The 20,285-nt window shown below is 43.2% G+C and overlaps 1 protein-coding gene across 1 annotated transcript in view; it reads left to right on the top strand.

The window, feature by feature from the left end:
* Positions 1-20,285, top strand: part of PPP2R5A (protein phosphatase 2 regulatory subunit B'alpha) — an 82,960-nt gene that overhangs the window by 53,039 nt on the left and 9,636 nt on the right. Inside the window, exons 3-8 of the mRNA XM_018567266.1 lie at positions 1,087-1,188; positions 9,402-9,494; positions 11,742-11,872; positions 12,839-12,898; positions 15,395-15,503; positions 18,311-18,364. Of these exons, the coding sequence (XP_018422768.1) occupies positions 1,087-1,188; positions 9,402-9,494; positions 11,742-11,872; positions 12,839-12,898; positions 15,395-15,503; positions 18,311-18,364 (549 nt within the window). The remainder of the gene's footprint in view (positions 1-1,086; positions 1,189-9,401; positions 9,495-11,741; positions 11,873-12,838; positions 12,899-15,394; positions 15,504-18,310; positions 18,365-20,285) is intronic.

The following is a 20,285-nucleotide window of genomic DNA, read 5'->3' as shown; positions in this document are numbered from 1 at the left end:
CACACACACACACACACACACACACACACACACACACACACACACACACACACACACACACACGATCGGCGGCTCTATGGCCTACCGATCGTGTGTATGTGCTGGCTGCCGCTTCCTGACCCCTCACCTTCAATCCCGCGATCTGCTGCCCCATCTGCGGCTCGTGAGGGCGTCAGGAGGTAAGATGGGAGGGAGGTCAGCATCTTCCTCCTTGTTTATTACATCACTTCCGCATTCACCTATCAGTCATCTGGTTGCTAAAGCCAGAGAGAAGAAGCGGATGAAGCAGATCTGTGCTTCATCAGCTCCTTTTGGGGTCCCCATGTGACATTAGGGGTCTTAGAGATCCCTAATGTCTCTATAAAGTGGACCTGTCAGTGTGCGAACGTCTGAGTGAGAGAAATCATTTTAGGGCCATCAATCACTGATAACACTAAACTGATGAGCGGTGAAAGCTTTTAAAGCGTCGCCTATGGCCAATTTTGGGTATTGTAGTTTTTTGAGGTTTCACGCGCAATTCAAGGGCTTGACATGTTTGGTTACTTTTTTTTTTTTATTCAATAATTTTCCATTTTAATATAGTAAAAAATAAAACCCCCAGTGGTGATTAATTACCACCAAAAGAAAGCTCTATCTGTCCCCAAAAAATTGTATAAAATTCATTTCAGTACAGCGTTGCATGACGGAATAAATGTCAGTCAAAGTACCGCAGCGCTGAACACTGAAAAATGGCCTGGATGGGAAGGGGGGTTTAACACCGTGGACTTGAAGTGGTAAAGAAGAAGAAAAAATGTTCCAGGGCGTTTGCATGTGGTTTTGATGCATTTGCATGCATTTGGTGCGTTCCTGAGCAGAAAAAAAATAGGGCTTGCTGCAGTTTTTCCACATGCTCTGGAACTGAACGCTTTGTTGTGGACTAGAGCCCTAAATACCATTGGAATACATTGGATGCATTTTTGATGCGTTCTGTAACTGCTCGGCACTTAGTGTGAACAAGCCATTAAACAACGCTTTACTTCTTTGTTTGTGTTTTGTGTTTTTGTTTTGTGATTAGTAACCAGTGTTTTCCTATTACTTTTGTTCCAGATTAGTTCTAATATTTTTAGAACTCTCCCGCCGAGCGACAATCCAGACTTTGATCCTGAGGAGGATGAGCCGACACTAGAAGCATCATGGCCTCACATACAGGTGGGTACTAGGCGGCTGTTCACATGCTGGGACCGTGCTTTTTTTCCCCGTTCAGTTCACATTTGATTATTTTTCTGTTTAGAAACAAAAGATGTTTTTAGTTAAAGTTTCACATGACATGGGAAGTTAATTGGGAAGTTAATTGATGTTTTCTTTATTCATTGTCATCTTGTGGGTTGGTCAGTACATGAGCCAACACTTTTAGTCTGAATACACGCTGCGGTTTGTGTTTTTTCGTTCTCCTTGGCCTATTAATGGTGTCCCTGACTTAGCAGCCACTAGGTGCAGAACTGTTTGTGAATAGACCTGCATTGTCAAACTATGCATGTTGGTAAACGGGACTGTAAGGCCTCGTGTACATGGCGTCCGGGGCTGTACATTGTAAAAATCGCCCAGGAGCTGCAGCTGCTGCATATACCTGCTGATGGAAAACAATTATGGCCATTGGCAGGTATAGGCTATATGCATGCATAAACGGGCAGCTTTGCCTGAACATTGTAAAATTTAATATATTGCAGTTTACTAGTTCTTAGATGTGGTGGCGTAAGTTCAAAAATTTTTTAAGCAAGTACAGCAAAATACCTGTTGATTGTGGCAGAAATGCTGTGTCCTTGTTACTTCCTGTGAGCTTCACTGGAAACAAAAACGCTGATCTATTTTATGTAAACTACTAATTCCATCACCCACCATGTAATGCAAATGAGCAAAGACAGACATAAGTAGTCCAGTCTGGGTGGCAACCATGGCTGCCTCCTGAGATGCAGTGGAGTAAAGGTAGCCATCCAGGAGCAGGAACTGTGGTGTTTGTAGAAATAGCTGCGGAAATAAATTGAACAAAGCCTTAAAAGAAAACGAATGCTGCAAGCACTATTTTTGCAGATCGCAGTGGACCGGAACACAGGCACTAACGTTACAGGCGCGGGCGATTGCACTGCGGGTGGGGCAGTGGCTACAGTGCCATTGACCTCAATTCACCGCCATGCCCCTCCCACCCCTGAACACAGGGAGCCCGGCTGGAGTGCGTTCCAGAGGGCCCGAACGCTCTGGAACGCAGACTTTGTGGTGCGAACGGGCCCTTCAAGGAGAACTATGGGGAGAGTGAAATGTACTCATCCCCATAGTTAGAGGCGACATGTGACATTAAAGCTGTCCCACATCAGCTCTGTAGTTCAAGAACATTTTAGTTCAGGATCTTCTGCCTGCAGAGAGCGGTGGCTGTCAGTCATGGCTCCCTGCAGGGATTCCTCCCAGCGCTGAGTGGAGGGACAGATGGGGGGGGGGCGCAGCTGGCTCTAGAGAGGCAAAGCCAGCTGTCAATCGGATAGTGGAGTGCTCTGCACTGTCAGCAATAGTCAGCAATAGTCACAGCAGGACATTAGTAAATGTATTTCTGTGAGCCAAAAAGAGAAAAAACACTGAAAGGTTTGGCCATAGTTCTCTGTTAAGGACTGGTGAACTGTAATATTACATTTGTTTTTGGATTCCGATATGTTATACGTTTATTTATGTTAGCCATCTTCTTTACATTTCTTAGTATCTCTTTACTGTGCGCTGCAATCTAGTTTATTGTAAAACATACCACTAAAATGAAATAGTTTATTGATTTTGGACAAAAATTAACTTGGATTCCAAGGAATTGGGATGTTGACAGAAGAGGTGGAATGTCTGTGAATGGTGTAAATTGGAATTATGGGTGATAATAGATAAGATCGGTCTGCTTTCTGTATGGCAAGCTGTCACATTGGCCTCAGAACTTCGGAATCTTTCCGTTTAGCACTTGAGGAAATATGTACGTTTAGGGTTTTTTATTTTCATATAAACACATGATTGTGATGGCTTTACCACAAGTACGATTATCAATATTTAAAGAACTCTGTTTCTGTGTGTGACCTAATATATACATAGAGGCAGGATACAGCTTCAGAGCTCTATTTAGACCAGGCCTTTGCAACTTTCTTACCCCAGAGGAACCTTTTTGAAGTATTTTCAGGAACCCCTGCTGAAAAATGTAATCTACAGGTCATGGCACATTAGCATAATCAGTAAGGTGTAAAATGTTTTAAATAGAGTAATGACAATGGCTTAAAGCAGAACTCTGGGCAAAAGTTTTCTTAACCCTTGCAGTGGTGCTACCGCTGCACTGCAAGGGTTAAATGCTCGTTTTTGTCTAGGTGCTAAAAAAAAAGTTATACTCGCCTGAACTTTTTCCGGAGTCAGCTGGCTGAAGCTCTGGTTCCTGAAGCCTGTCTCATCCTCGGCTGCAGTGATAGTATGTCCCTCAGTGTACTCGCGTCCTATACACTGTGTATATAGAATGTGATGACTTGGGGATCCTGCTTTGAGTTTTTCCAGAGCCCACTTCTCAGCACTGACAGCAAATACATTAATAACTCAATGTGTGCTCGCTAAAAATGCTGTCTAGTTTCTTTTAAAGGGAATGCATGTGATATGATTTACATGCGGTTAGGAATCAATTACTTACTGGACGCATTAATTGTGCATCTGGTCAGTGACTGGTCAGACTCGCTCCCATTTTTTACTCTGCTGTACAAGTCAATGTGAGGAAGCTTGTGTCAGTTACTCAGCACAGAGCACTGGAGTGTGAGAGCAGATGGCAGCACTACTACTGAGAGAGACACATTTTAGGGCATTTCTAAGAGGTTGGCCATAAATCTTAACATGGGATACAGGAATATAAACAAAGGTGAAATGCTGTGCCAGTTTATATGGGCTTCAAGGACTTTGCCATTACTGACTTTTTTGTACAGAGAATTATGGGGAGAGTGAAATACACTAGAATTAGCAAAAATGTCACCAGCACACCAAAAGATTTTAGCCAAAGTCCATTTAATGACAAATTGCCATTCAATACACTAATCCCCATAATAAGAGCCGAAGTGTCACACTGAAGCTGTCGCATGTCAGCTCTATATACTGACAACTGAGAGATCACATACCACTGATTGCTCAGTTCCCGATCATCTCCCTGCAGAGAATAGTGACTCAGTCACAGATCCCCGCAAGGATTTTCCCTCCCCCCCCCCTCTCCGTTCCTCCAGCGCTGACTGGAAGGACAAACTGGGGAGGGGGTGGGCACATCATCTGTCAATCATCTGACTGCAGTCAGCTCACACACTGCACGCAAAGCTCCGTGCCGGATAGCTTTGCTTCGCTCTGCACGGCTTCGCGTACAGTGTGTCACGGCCTTAAGATGTCGGCACACGTCTGACCTATCAGCAGACTCACATGGGTGAATACCTATGGTTACGATGATGATGATCACCATTACAATGCATTGCCATTCCCACAGTCTGGAAGAGAAGATCTTGGTTTATAAACTACATGACAGGTTAGGCTGCAGATAGTTAAGTAATTTTTCTTTCCACACAGGATTACTTAAAAACAAGGCGATAATGGCAGCTTCCAAATATATATCCTCATAGAATCACTTTAAACTGTGTACATACAGGTATAACTGTTTCACACGGAAAGTGTGTAATGAACAACTGGTCAAAGGTCTGACGCTTGCTTTCTTCCCCATACAGACTAATGGGATTTTGTACATTGTAGTACAAAGTATTCATTGTCTGGCAATTGTTGGTGTAGAACATCCTTTATGTATCTTGTGACTGAGAGGCCTCTGTGTCAGTCACATGTTAGAAATACAGAGCAACCTTTTAAAGGTGCAGGCCACTGAAAATTGAAGATTAAGCCTTAAAACAATTACAGGACAAAGCCCACTTGCCCAAGCTTCTGGCTTTGTGGGGCAGAATCCCCTTACCTTCTGTGTGGGAAGGTGAAATCTCTTAATGGACACACAGGCAGCTGTACAAACTCTGGCATATTCTAACTCTTCCACATTCTCCCCAGAAATGTTCTGGTTAGATTTGGACTATAATATACATTTCTATTTTTCAGACATCATACAGAACCACTATGGACAGTAAGTTGTTGTTCAGCTTTGCTGAGATCATCTCGGTTAATGTATTCACCAGCAGCCAGGTTCATCAGACTTCTGGATGGAACGTAGATGGACTTCATGTCACAGGATACTGCACTATGCAATCTTTCTCGTGCTGTGATGAGTGTGTGAGATATCAAAAGCTGTAATAGAGGCTAGTGTTGGGCTAATGCACTGATCGTGGCACATTGCACTATACCTTTTTTTGTTTTGTTATTTATCTGACAGAACTTTATTGAAATGTCACAGGTGACATTTCATTATTTTCTACAGACATGGTGGGGTGCGAGGTGGTTCTGCCTTGCACCCCACTACGCTGCAAACAAAAGTACAGCATGCTATACTTTTTTTCATTGCACACCACCGCGTTCTGATCGCAGCACAGTGGTGAAAACGGTGTCCATCCGTGACAAGGCAAATTGCCTTGTCTTGCTCTGGGGCTGCTCTGAAAACAATGGCCAGCACAGCCCCAACGCATGTGGTGTGTATCAGCCCTACAGGGGCTAAACTTGTGGAAATGTGTGTGTATTCCAGAGATGTACTGCTTTTTTTTAATTCTTTCTATTTTTGCAGTGACAAGCACTTCAGGACCCCCTTTGGGATTTTGTTTTCTACCTTCCCAGCTCCTGGGAGCTTTGGCATGCCTCCTGCTGCTATCCAATAGCAACCCTCTATTGATCCCGGGAACTGCTACTTTTGGGTAGTAGGATGACAAAAGGGTTCCAAAGCTCCTGGAAGTTAGAGAAGTCTAGTGCTGTGATTTCAGTAGTTTGGACAGACCTAAAGGTACTTGATGGCACCAGCACCCGGTTGTTTGTGCTGGTTTGTCATGCTTATGTTTGAATGTCATGAGACACCTCTTTAGAAGGAATCTGCTGGCATTCTCAGCTCTTTGGCCCTTAAATGCAGAAATCCTTGGTCTATTTATAGCTGGACTAACGTTCACATAATATTTAGAATTTTCTGAAAATGCTGGCTGACTAGTTTCCTCTTGAGCAGAGCACAGGCCTAGACTCATTTCAGGATCTGATTGATTTATATGTTGTAGTGAAATGTAAAAAAATGTAAGTGTTTTCTGTGATTTGCGCTGAATAAACACATTCTCCTAGGGCGGCATTTCCCAACCTTTTCAACAGGCAGAAACCCTTGAGATAACTTGCAGATCTCAGGGAACCCTTACTAATAATGACTGTATCTACAGCTTACAGAACATTAGCCTGAGCAGTCATTTGAGTTCTTAGAAAACCGAAGATAAAAGGAAAATGATGTACTTGGCATATACAGTGCCGATGATGCCCAAGGCTGCTCTATATGACAATTATTTCAGTAATAATGAAATAAAACAAATGTTCAGAAAAGAAATACAGACAGTAAAAATTTTGTTGTTTTCTCTCAGTTGCTTTCTTACACTGGTGGTCAGGGAAATGCCCCCTTAAATTGGTGGTCAGCGTAGCGCTCGCTATAAAAGACTTCCTTATATAAGTGGTCATTGAGAGAAGGGCCCCCCTAAACTGATTGTTGTTGAGTAGAATGTCCCTCATCTTGGTGGTCATTAAGTAATACTGCTTGTAATATTTATGGTGAGAAATAATGCCCCCCCCCCCTTCCTTACAGATACAGTAGCTAAAAAGATAACTGATGGTTACTTATCAGAGTCAGACGATGCTCATTGCTCAAGGAACATCTAGCAACCTCTGGAGGAACTTGAGTTCCATGAAACCCTGAATGGGAAAGGCTGTCCTAGAGTGTTGGTTACACCTTTTAAAAAAAAAAAAGTTAGTATGCATCAAATGACTCTAATGGACTGCTGTCCTATTTTCCAATTTGGGGAGCACCCATTGCTTCTACCTTTTTAGAAAGCAAACCTGTGGCAAGACAAAATTACAGCCTGCAACTCCTTTTTTGTAGTAACATCTTGCGTCCCTTGGTACATTTCAAGAACACTTGGATCCCTAACACAACGTATTTATAGTACTCACTTGCCTGTGACCAGGCTACAAAACCACAGTGACTCCCATGTCAGATTGCATGAAAAGGTGGAAACTAAAAGTTTTACCTCAGAGCTGAGGTAACATGTTTGATCATACAAATTCACCAATAAACAGCTCAAACAGAAAATTCAGTTTTAGAGGGTACATGGCCTAAAAAAGGCCTAAGGTAACTGCAGTACTGAAGTGCAGACATCTGTTTTAAAGCCTATTTCCACCTTTGCGGAGGTATTTAAAAAAAAAAACAACATGCCCGCAATCTACACCGAGGTGTACATGAAGCAGGCACATGCAGTTTCTGTATATGAACATAGAAGCTTCCTTTTCTTTGTTAGCTGTCCTCTTCATCTCCTCATGGCTCCTTTTTGAAATGGCTGCCTCTGTTCTCTGCATGCAGTCTTTACAATATAAAGTTGGCTGTGCACAGTAGGAACTACAATGTAGAGCATGGAAAACTACATTTCCCACAATGCACAAGCTTCTTTGTGGAAACTAAGCTCTCTCCCTACTCATTAATATTCATATGGGCAATGCACCCTGGACAGTGTATTGTGACCCGGAGAGAGAGATCTTGTTACAATGATTCACAGGGAGGGGGTCAGCTGCTTTACAGCCTGTACAAGACTATCTGACCCTGGCGTCAGATTGCGTTTTCTGTGGAGGGAATTTTGAATTTGTAGCATTCAGGCCTAAAAAAAAGTCAGTTTAAAAAAACCCAGCAATGTGAGTCATGAAAATGTGCACACAAAGGCATTATCACTGCACCTCTACATTAACACAATGAAAGGCCAAACACTTAGAAAGGTGGAAATGGCATTTTATCTTTAAATTTGTCTCTGTGGAACCACTTGGTTCCTTAGCCCGGGTTGTTCTGACCTCCACTTAACAAAGTCAGTGTGAAAGGAGAAATTTTGAGGTGAGTGAAAAATCACTCATCCTCATAGTTCAAGCCAACGTGTCGCATCGAAGCTGTCACACGTCGGCTCAATAGATCGGGAAGTGAGCGAAAACATACCGTCGCTCACTCACTTCTGAACCATCTGTGAGCAGTGACTGTCAGTCACAGCTACCCGCTCCGATCCTCCAGTGCTGACTGGAGGAACGGACAGCATAGAGGGCGGGCACAGCTGGCTCTGCCTCTAGATAGGCAGAGCCAGCTGTCACTCACACAGTGGGGTGGATCTCGACAACATTGTCCGATATGTCCCGTTCTTCGGCGGTCTCAGCACACCGCAAGCTGAGCTTTGGGTAATAGGAGGACGCTAGTATATGTCCTCCCGTGACCCTAAAGAGAACTATGAGGAAAAACACTTACCCCATAGTTCTCTTTTAAGCCCTGCCCCCCACCATCAATTTAACCTCACAGGCTGTACAAGAAACAATGCTCTTTCCCCATCCATGCTAAACAGGGTGGATGGGGTAATCCTTCCCTTCCGAGCGATTATATTCGGACAGCAGCGGGTGTGCCACAGGCAGAATACCCAAAAAGTGGCTGCAGCTGATTGACTGAAGTCACTGTTCAGCTGAGAATTTGCTGACCAGCTTGAGAAATCAACATTTGTTAATGGATGGGAACCAGTGGGGCCATGCACAACTCGAATTTCAGCCTAGTCAGCAGGATTCTGCTCAGATTTGAACAGTGTATGGCCAGCATAACCTCAAATGCATTGTGGTTCACTCATTGATCACTGCATCATTTAATTGCCAGTAGTAGTTTTCAGGTTTCTGATCTGCCATTCCAGCCCTGACCAGGCAAGCTGTACTTCATATGAAACTAAAATGTATTGGACTTGATGTCTGAAAGTCATTTATATCAACTCTGTTCTCCAGCCTCTTGTATTCTTCTTTTCAAATGTTCTGTGTGTATTGAGAATCTGGTTGTATGGACAGCAAATCAGATTCTAAATATTCGTCAATATTTATCTGTCTGGGAAGGTTCTCAATCATCCAGGTCATGGTATGTCTGTAAAAAATAAATCAAGGCAACTGGACTTGCTGTATTTTTCTTGAAGATGTTTCACTGGTCATCCGACCAGCTTTCTCATTTCAGAATGACTGACTTCTGTCCTTCTGAATTGAGAAAGCTGGTCGGATGACTTCAAGAAAAATACAGCAAGTCCAGTTGCCTTGACTTATTTTTTACAGATGTGAATATTTATTATTTCGCTCACAGCTTCACATTGATCTTTTCCTCATTTGTACATATAATTAAATGTACACGTTTATAAAAGTCTAATGATCAAATTGTTTTCTTTATGTTGCAGTTGGTGTATGAATTTTTCCTGAGATTTTTGGAAAGTCCAGACTTTCAACCAAGCATTGCCAAGAGGTTTGTGGACCAGAAATTTGTGCAACAGGTAAAACTTTGACTTCTACTGCCTATGTACTATTTTGGTAAATGTACCGACTGTAGTCTTTTTCTCTACATGCTAAACCACTTGATTCACCCCGTTGTTTATCTAGAAGTTGATCTATTCTACTCACATTTTTGCCTACCTGGTTCCTCATTTTTCCTCTTAACATGTTATTCCCCCCCCCCCAAAAAAAACATTGTTTTCATTACGCACCTTATTTTACACCTAGTGATGTCTTCACTGAGTATCGGTGTTACTCTATGTAGGGCAGACCGATCATTTCTGGTGGGAGCGGTTTGTACATAGCTTCCTAAAAAAGCATCACAGCACCTTGCCTTAATACTCCTCAAGAGCCCTCAGACCTGATGCAAATCATGGAATGTCTCTTGGGGAGGATTATTGAGTTATTCACCCACCAAGGTATATCCAAATACCTTGGTGGGTATTTCTAGGCAGGCTGCATTTGCATGCACATTATCCTAAGTAACACCCAAGTGTGATTCTGAACCCCCATAATTGAAAGAACCGAAATCCAATTTATAAAAGGGGTGATCAATAGACAGGTTGTGGGGCAACGAGCTTGATGTTGTGTGTCCTCCATGAGGTGGGAGCTACCTGACTTGCTGCAGCTTCTAATGCACATTGTGAGGCGCTCACAGTGTGCAGTGACATCACACTAAGCATTTTCAGTACAGGAGAGGAGCTGGTGCAGCCGTGCAATACTGAAGGTAAGGCCAGAGTTCAACTTTAAAGACCACGGATGCCAGTTCCGCTAACTGCAGCAATTTTGTGTTCCATAATTCTATCGCTGCAGACCTACATGTGAGATTTGCCCTATTTTTAGCTTGCTTTATCTGAGAGTTACTGTTCAGCTCTGATGGTTTCTGTTCTAACAGCTGATTGAGTTTGTGCCCTTTGGGCTCTCGTGACTAGTGGCCAATTGCTTTTCCTGCCTAGGAGCTTAAGCTGGCCATAGGCTGTTTGAATTTAGCTGATTCACGGGAATCGCCTGCAATTCTAACAGTGGGTGGCCCTGTTGTTTCGACAAACGTTGATTACACAATTGAGCTTTTGGCCACATAGGGACTGGTGCCAATCAGCTGCAGTCACTGTTATTAGCAGGCGTCCATCCTGTTAAGTGTGGGTGGAGGAATTTATTAGATTTAAGGTGCCCACACACCTTGCGATAATCGTAGATCGCAGGAAATCCAACCGATCGTACGATTATCGTAAGGTGTGTGGAAGCCGTGCGACCTCTACTACTGTACGGTCGCACGACTTTTATCTTACGAACATGTTCGAAAACCTGCCGAGAATCGTACGATTTCTGGCGGGTGTGTAGCATGCTCGTAAGATAAAAGCCGGATGGGGCGGTATGCGCAAGCGCACACTGCCCGTTCGGCATTGCGGTCATCGGAAGCCTGCCCCTCAGCGGGGCGGGCTTGCGATCATCGCAAGTACGATCTGCCTGTCCAAGATGGGCAGATCATACGGTTTTTTAATTAGCTTACACCCATCGCAAGACAAAAGTCTTTCGATGGTTGTAAGGCGTGTGCCCAGCCTTACCCTGCAGTCTCCACTTGTACCTGTCAGATGTACGCAGTCTTTATGTCATCTGTTATGTCTGCAGTCAATGACAGTCTTTTCTAGCATTACTTACGCAAGTTACTATCTGCAGTCTTTTGGTGGTTTCATTTTTTGCAGTTAGGTGTTGTATCTAGTGAGATATCCATCGCTTATGTAGTCAGTGCAGATTTTATTTGTCATCTATTGGCTAATTTTAGATGCACATAAACCTTTGAAAATCCTTTAAAGTCGGTCTCTGGAGGGGGGGTTACTACCCTTGTAGTGGGGCTTCCCCCGTACTGCAAAGGTTAACTGCTAGTTTATGTCTAAGGGTGTTGTGTAAAAGCACTTTTACTCACCTGATTCCCGCTCCGGACTCTCTTCCGCTAGTAGGAGGCCTACTTCAGTAGGGAAGTTGTATGGACTCACTGCAGTTTTTTGGGTTCTTCTCCGGAGTATGGGAGTCAGCCAGATTTATACTACAGAGGTGTCTGTTTCAGGTCTGATCCTTGATAAATTCTTTCTAGTAAATCAGAGCAGAGCAACGCTGAGGTGCACAGCAAGGCAGCCAATTGTTGTTTGGGGTCACTGAACGATGGACTGCTTCTCTCTGCCTTATCAACTAAAGTTTGTACAATTTTGCTTTAAATAATGTTTGTATAATGTGTGCCCTCTTGTATTCAGCTGCTGGATCTGTTTGACAGTGAAGATCCTAGGGAGCGAGAGTTTTTAAAGACTGTACTTCATCGAATATACGGCAAGTTTCTTGGCCTAAGAGCGTTCATCAGAAAGCAGATTAACAACATTTTTCTCAGGTACTGCAATCAGTTTACATTACGAATATGACTGTGCACACTACAACCTAATGCTGTTTTCCATTAGCTGCTTGATTGTTTTGTTTTACCTTTAAAAGAGAACTATGGACAAACCTTTTTTGGTTGTAGTTCTCTTTAGTATCACATGTATTAATGTCCTCCTGTAACCTAAGGTTTGAAAAATGAAGATCACCAGCACATGAAGAATGAGATAAAGCCAAGTGTTCTTTTATTTAAAGAAGCATGTCAAGTGTTTGAAGGCTCCTTAAAACACTTGTGACATGCTTCATTGAATAAAAGAACACTTGGCTTGATCTCATTCTTCGCGTGCTGGTGATCTTCATTTTTCAAACTCTGGTTTTGCATGGCGCCATCCGTGGACATCACTTCGAGCACCATCAAAAAACTACCAACGATTTCCCTTGCTGTATGGTGTGGAGGAGATACCTTGTTTTACTCCTGTAACCCAAAACACAATATGGTCAGGATCCACCCCGCTGCCTGATTGACAGCTTGCTCTACCTCTCTAGAGCCAGCTGTGCCCACCCCTTTCCCTGTTTGTCCATCCAGTCAGCGCTGGAGAAATGGAGTGGGGAGGGGGGACTGCCTGTCACTACTCTGCAGGGAGAAGATCAGGACTAAGTGATCAGAAGTATGTGACCACTGAGTTGTCGATCAGTAGAGCCGACGTGTGACAGCTACAGGTTCACACATCGGCTCTATCTATGGGGATGAGTGTATTTCACTCATCCCATAGTTCGCTTGTGTACACTTTGTCCATCTGTGAATAACACGGTCCTTATTATATTTCAATGTGGCTTTCCAGCTCAAACAAGTTAAGTGTATTGAATGGGGCCTAGATGTCTGGTTTTGTACTTGCAGTGCTTTGAGATCCTTGTAAAAAATCTGGTCAGTGATTTACTTTTACAGAAATTAAAATATTGACTAACTTGTTTTCCATAACAGGTTTATCTATGAAACTGAGCATTTTAATGGTGTGGCGGAATTGCTGGAAATACTGGGCAGGTAATGTGTATTTGTATTAAAGTCTTGAGGTGTTTTTCCACTTTTGCAGTTAAAATTAAGAAGCCGCCCACTTTGTGTTCCTAGTCGCATCGCGTATCTAAAAATGATTTGTTATAAAATATGTCTTACCTTTTAGATGTTTGTGTAGCAGGCGTTTGCAAGCTGCTGTCTTTTTTTTAAATTTTTTAGTAATGGCAAACTCTGGCTGTCCTGTAAAGCAACCTTTTTTAAACCTTTTTTTTTAAGTGCCTTCTGACTTCCTCAGGGGTGACTCAAATTTTTCACACAGTCATGCCTCTGATGTGAAGAAGGCTCCTGATGTAAAAAGGGGGCTGTGATGTTAAAGGGACTTTCACATGTGGAGGGGGAATCCTACATCCATACCAGACCCATATTTCGTATAAGGGTTTGATATGGCTTTTGGAGAGACCACATGTCGTTTATTACAGTATTGGCATACAAGGGTTCCATGACCGAAAAATAGAGAGTCTAGGGACAGACAGAAGCTCCCCCTCATTAACATATAGTACTTCTAGATCTTTATAACTGATGATATCTGCCAGCACAGTACAGGCAGGTTTCATTATGTTAATGTTAAGCTCCTCACCCCCTTGCACCCAGAGTGAAGTTCAGTACAGAGAACAACTTTTCTTTTAGAATTAAGGATGTTTTATGCTATTTTATCCCCCCCACCCCCACCCCCCTAAACAAATGTTCTCTTTTGGGTTTGGTATTTCAGTGTTAAAACCATCCTCTAGCTTTAACAGAAATCCAAGCCACCCCTTGCTTCCCCCCAAGCACATTTGTATGTCCACTGAAAGGTGCAGTGACAGGAAAGCTGTATTCATCCTCTGGATCAGTGCTCTCAAAGTACCGGCTCGCAGCCAGCTGACAAACCAGGTACGTGGTCACTTACCGCGTACCTGACTTGCCTAAGCAGCTACACAGTCTGCATCTCTGTCAGATGTAGACCGCATAGCTGCTGCTGGCTGTGCTCTCTGTTCCTTTCGGCCGGATCGCTGAGGTCCGGCCGAAAGAACAGCGAAATTATGGATTGGTAAGGTCTGTAGCAGACTTTACCAATCACCACTTGATCACCAGGGAATGATCTGCCTTCTCACAGCCTCCTCCCTGCATAAACGTAAGCAGGTGAGGGGGCTTCTATTTTTATGTGGGGGGAAGGGGGGTATATTGTTATATGTGGGGGCAGAGAGTACGGGGGGAGTATACTGGGGAGTATATTGTTTTATGTGTGTGTGGGGGGGGGGTCAGGGAACATGGGAGGAGTATATTGGGGAGTATATTGTTGTATGTGTGTGGGGGGTGGTCAGGGAACATGGGGCACATATTCACACCTGTATGTTGGGGTGCAATCAGGGATTCCTGCGTCAGGAACTTGCGTTTTACTGCAGCAGGAATCCCTAATATGGCTTTTACAAGCGGCAGCCTTCACCCATTGAAGTCAATAATCAGGTGGCGACGGCTGCATGTAAACGCCTGCACACTGCATGTAATGGTGTGTGATATGATGACATGTAGTTAGGAATCATTCTCCTTGGATGCATGATCGATGCATCCAGGGATAACAACTGATTTCCTAACTACATGTTATCATATCACACACCATTACATGCAGTGTGCAGGCGTTTTCATGCAGCGGTTGCCACCTGATTATTACCTTCAATGGGTGACAGTTGCCGCTTGTAAACACCAAATTAGGGATTCCTGCTGCAGTAAAACGCAAGTTCTTGACGCAGGGATCCCTAATCGCACCTAAACATAAAGGTGTAAATGGGGCCTTATTGTGTGTATATTAGGGTTTGTAGTTCTGGTTGTGGGGGATTGTGCATATTTCTGTGTGTGTGTGTGTGTGTGTGTAAAGTATGAAATTTGGCAAGTGGCCCCCATGCGGAAAAAAACATTTGTCCAGTGGCCCCCGAGTGATTTGAGTTTGAGACCAACAGCCTGTTAAAGGCATTGCAGAAAATGGGGCAAGATTTCTCAAGCAGGTGACACCTCGCTATATAGACATGGCTGGAAATCCTGCTCTATCTTCATTTAGAACAGCGAGATCCGTTTTGTTATCTTGTGGACATCAGCACTTGTCAACTTTTGTAAAAGTAGGCGTTTACTGAATACCTCCTAATTAAAATAACCGAAGTACCCTCAGACATTGGTACATTTATTTCTAATAACCCCTAATTATGTAAAATGGTTTTGAATAACAAGTATTGGCTCATATCCATTTTGTTCCTGATATGCTAAGAGCTGTTAAAATTGCCATAAGAGTCAGAAATATCCTGTGATCACATAGAGGTTCCGTCAAGGGTATGCATGTAACTATATAAGGCCTATAGTGTATATGCTTGTTTATTTAGTATATGCGTTGAGTTTTCATTCAAACCTGTGGAGACTTCCTCCAGTGAATATTGGGTGATGTGCTTTGGCTTTGCAGGATGTGACTCCTCACTTACACTCCTTATGTTTTCTTCACAGCATCATCAATGGATTTGCATTGCCGCTAAAATCCGAGCACAAGCAATTCCTCATGAAAGTCCTGATTCCTATGCACACAGCTAAGGGCCTGGCTCTGTTTCATGCACAGGTCAGTGTAGTGCCTACATGCTGTCACATTGAGGGGAGAAGTATTTGCTGTGTGAAGTCTTTGCACCTGTTGCTATCCTGTAATTGAATTGGGAGTGCTCAGAAAGAACACATAATGAGCTTTTAAAATCAACCTGCTCACTGCAGAGCAGTATTATCCTGAGACAGGGTTTTTTTTTTAATAGGTAGCTGTCATGACGCATACATTTGCAGCCATTATATAGAAAAGCTGCACTTTTACACTGGAACCATTTAGCTAATGCACATTGCTGCTCATGCCCATGACGTGATATAACCCGATACAGTCATACTTATTGTAACACTCACTTCACACTCTATATACAAAGAAGTATTTTCTCCCTCCAGTGGTTCTCTGTATCTCGGACAAGTACCCTTGCTGAAGGACTCTTGTGATGAAAAGATTTACACTAAGGCCTTGTTCACACCAAGCGCGGAGCAGATCCGGACCAGAGCAGGTGCAGACCGGATCAAAACTGCGTCCAATGTATTCCTATGGTATTTTGACCTCAAGTTCACATTGCAGCGTGCGGATCCAGATCAGATCCAGACCAGGTGAAAAAAACTGCGGCAAGCCCTATTTTACCTGCTCTGGATCTGGTCCGGAACGCATAAAAAATGCATCAAACGCATGCAAGTGCCTGAAAGACCATTTTAAACGTAAATTTATTTATTTTTTTTTAACAAAAACCGGCCCTAAACGCGTATAAAACGCGGCACAACCCACTGCACTGCGTGTGCAGAAACCTGACCGTATCTGGTCTGCATTTGGTGTGAACAAGGCCTTAGACAGTAGCATACATTGAGACCTAGAGAGAGATAAATGTTAAACCACAATTGCTTTCCAGAATTGACTAAACAAGAAACATTGTCTACATTAGCAATATGGCTGCTTTTAAGTACATAGAATACTATTGTGTATTTGACCATGGATGGGAGACTTATTTTTCTACACATTGATAAGAATACAGCAGAGCTGAGACTAGGAGGGGAGACGTGCACAAGGAACCATCTTTTTGTGCTGCTGCGTTCATGTGCTAACAAAGAGCATGCTGATAAGAGAAGAGATTTCTTACAAAGTTACATTGTCTGAGTCGGCATGATTATTCTCCCTCTCAGCCTAGGCATAGTCACATGTCTGGAGCACAGTGGCAGCTTTTTAAAGATGAAAGGCAGTTTTTGGTTTTTTTTATAATGTTGCTGATTATAATGATTTGTTAGTCAATGATGTATTACATAGTTACATAGTATTTGAGGTTGAATAAAGACATTAGTCCATCAAGTCCAAACTATTAGGATCTCATTCTAGGAGTACCTGTACCCCTGTATATTACCTGTACCCCTGTATATTACGGTCCCTTAAGAAATCGTCCAAAAGTTTCTTGAACAATTCCACGTTCTTTGCTGAAATCACCACCGGTGGCAGTGAGTTCCAGACCCTAACTGATCTTACTGTGAAGAACCCCCTTCGCCCCTTGTGCTGGAATTTTTTTCCACCAATTTTAGGTGGTGGCCTCTAGTTTTTGTAATGGGGTTAATTTTAAACAGTTTATCGCTAATGTTGCTACCACCATTGAACATTTTGTACATACAGATCATATCCCCCCTTAATCTCCTCACCTCCAATGTGAACATGTTTAAATTTAGTAGCCTTGTCTCGTAGCTCTGGTCCTCCATACCCCTAATTAGTTTGGTTGCCCTCCGCTGGACTTTTTCCAACTCAAGGACATCAAGAGCGGTATTCATAGCTTTAATTTAAGCAGGGATGCACCAATACTAGTATCGATACTGAGTATTTGGCCGAGTACTCCTACTCACCCAAATGCTCCGATACCTTCCCCGATACCAGAACTTTCGGTCAGAGGAACATTTCCTCGGACCGGCAGTGCCGTAGGGGAACATGGAGCCAGCTTCCCGGGCAATCAGGAAGCTGAGCGGCATGTCTTTACCCACCGACCGGCCTTCTGATAGCCCGGGAAGTCGGCTCCATGCCAGTGGAAGCATTGGTATCGGCACTTGGTATCGGTGAGTACCGAAAGTAAAATATCAGTACTCGATAGAGAAAAAACGCTATCTGTGCATCCCTAAGTTTAAGTAATACAAGCTGGTAAGGACCCACATAAGGTCACACTATAATGTGTGGATCCACCATCACCTGCAAAACATGTACTGCTGGTGGGACTAAATGACATGACAGTGTTTGGAAAAGCTTGTCCATTTGCTACTTTTTTGCACCTTATAAGCTGGCCTCTTGTATTCTGTAGCTCACCTCTCTTCTCCATAAGGTTCATGCTGGCTGGACTGGTTTCGATATCACTTTCTTTAAATGTATCTGATGAGAAGGTGGTTGGGAATGGTTAGTGCTTCTGTTTGGTTTTTTATTGCTGTCCATGTCACTGCTGGGGAGCTTTAATCTCTATCCCAATGACCATAGTCACTGGGACTGGAATTGGGAGAAAATAAGTTTTGAGTGGTCACCATGGCGGAGATAGAGATGACATCCTCCAATGAGGACTTTTGTGTCTACTTTTATAGAGGACTTCCCATCCTTTAGAGAGATATCTACTCTCTTCCTGTTGTCTCTCAGACAGAAACAAAGCCAACTGACGTGGGTTTTAACCATTCTTACCGATCTTTTAACCCACGTCCTCTGTAGCCAAAGATGCAATTTTAAACACACCACACGTGTATTTGTTTTGGTTTACTAGATGATCCAAGCTGATTTGTCTGAACATAGAAGCCATTGCATAAATCATTTTGTTTTTTATTTTTTTCCCCTCCTTTTTGTAGCTTGCATATTGCGTGGTCCAGTTTTTGGAGAAGGACGCAACTTTGACCGAGCCAGTGAGTATTTCGACATTCCTTCCTTATGTACTTTGGCTGTGTGTTCTCTATCTGAGAAATCCTAACTTGTAAAGTGAAAGAATGTTCCCTTAACGTGTATGAAGCCAGGCCGGAACTGAGTTGTACCACAAGGTCCTGCAGCTGCAGCCCTGGCCTCTGTGCTCAAAACAACCCTGTATTGGGAATTTTCCATTTCTTGTTCTTGGTCCTACCAGACATATCTACAAGTCTTCTGCATGCGAATCTAAAATAATAGTTTAGTGCTTCAGTAAGCACTGTTTTGTTCTGTGATGACCCTATATAATAACCCATGTAAAGTTTCCCGCACAGTTGCCCTCTCGCCAATAGTAGGTTTGTGGTCCAGTGATTGTTGTCAAACACACGAAGGAAAAAATAAATAGGAGCTGCATGTGACTTTACCTCCTCAGCTGTCAAAGGGAAGGTTGGAAGAGCACCGACACATCAAGATATCTAGTGCTCTTAAAGGATAACTACTAAAGATGCCCGGAAATATATTTTTAGAACGAAATCCAAATATCACAATTTGTCAGTCCGAAATGGAAAATGACTCCCACCCCCCCTTCCCTCCCAACCTTTACAAAAAATGTTAGTGACATTTAAAGTCTTTTTTTTTCCCTTTTTTTTTTTAACCTATATCTACTGCTAGCAAGCTATGTAACTATATACTATGTCCTCAGTTATTTATAAACATTGCTGTGATCAGAAATGATCACACCGCCGATGTTTGAGCAGTACATGAAAGGATCAGCAAATATATGTGAGCAATCCTCCCTTCTCTCCATCCTGAACCTTTCTGCCCCTCCCGCAGCTCTCCTCCTCCCCGCTGACACTGTCAGTCATGACGGCTTCTCTTCCTCCTGCTGGACACCGGCAGGTGGATCGCCTCAGTGTCCCCCCTGATCCCCGCTTCCTCTACCAACACAGGCGGGGGAGGGTGGCAGGGATCGGAGGGGACACAGACCAGAGCGTTTGCAGCCGGTGCCCAGTGGGGAGGAGGGAAGATGGGGATGCACCGCATTTTTGTCCGTTAGTTTTTTGGGGGTTTTTTTTTTTTTACTACATGTAGTGCCTCCTGTATTCATAGACCGCCCCATAAAAATCTGTGGTGGGAACGTCTTTGTATCCTAAGGTGCCTATAGAAATTTGAAGACTGTGGTCTGGCTGTTTTTGTGTAATAATCTATGAACCTCCAGCAGACCCCTTTGGTCAAAAGGTTTCAAAGGAAAGGTCAATGAATTGCCACAGTTTTCCACTTCATAGCCATCCTCTGCTCTTTTGCAGGTCGCCTCACCCTCTCTTCTCCATCATGTTTAGATACTTTAATGTGGTCTGATTTTGCATGCATATTTAACGTTGTCTAGCTTCATTATTGCTTACAATACATCTCTTGCACTGTGCGTGTGTACTAGACGACAAAGAATGAAGTGACAGTACCAATGCATGACGGAAGAGATTTTTATCTGTTGAGTACCAAGTAGTGTTCAAGTCTCTGGGCATAGTCAAGTGAAAATAAAAATCATCAGTGGTCACGCGCTGATAAGTGGCAGAATTCTCCCTTGCATGGAAACCCTCCACAGCCATCAGCTATTGTAACAGTCCTGACGACCATTTTCAACACTGTCATAGTTCCGAGTCACTTATGTCCACAATGCATTGCAACCTGGCCTGAAAAACATATTGATTTTTTAAAAGTGATTGATCAGGTTTAAGTGGCATTCTATTTCAAGTGCTATTTATTTTCCTTGTTTTTGTACAGCGTTGTGGTGTATGTTGGTGCTTTATTATGAAATGAGTAATGTACCACAGTAGTGATAGCAATTATCCATAGCTCTTAAATATTCTCAGTCAATGCAGAGGTAAATGTTTACAAAGCCCATCCACCTGAAATAGCAGAGTTTAC

Source organism: Nanorana parkeri, unplaced genomic scaffold (genome assembly GCF_000935625.1).
Source record: "Nanorana parkeri isolate BGI_ZX_2015 unplaced genomic scaffold, ASM93562v1 scaffold1, whole genome shotgun sequence".
In the NCBI taxonomy this organism is placed as follows: domain Eukaryota; kingdom Metazoa; phylum Chordata; class Amphibia; order Anura; family Dicroglossidae; genus Nanorana; species Nanorana parkeri.
Note: the sequence above shows the minus strand (reverse complement) of the source record. Positions and strands in the feature narration are given on the sequence as shown.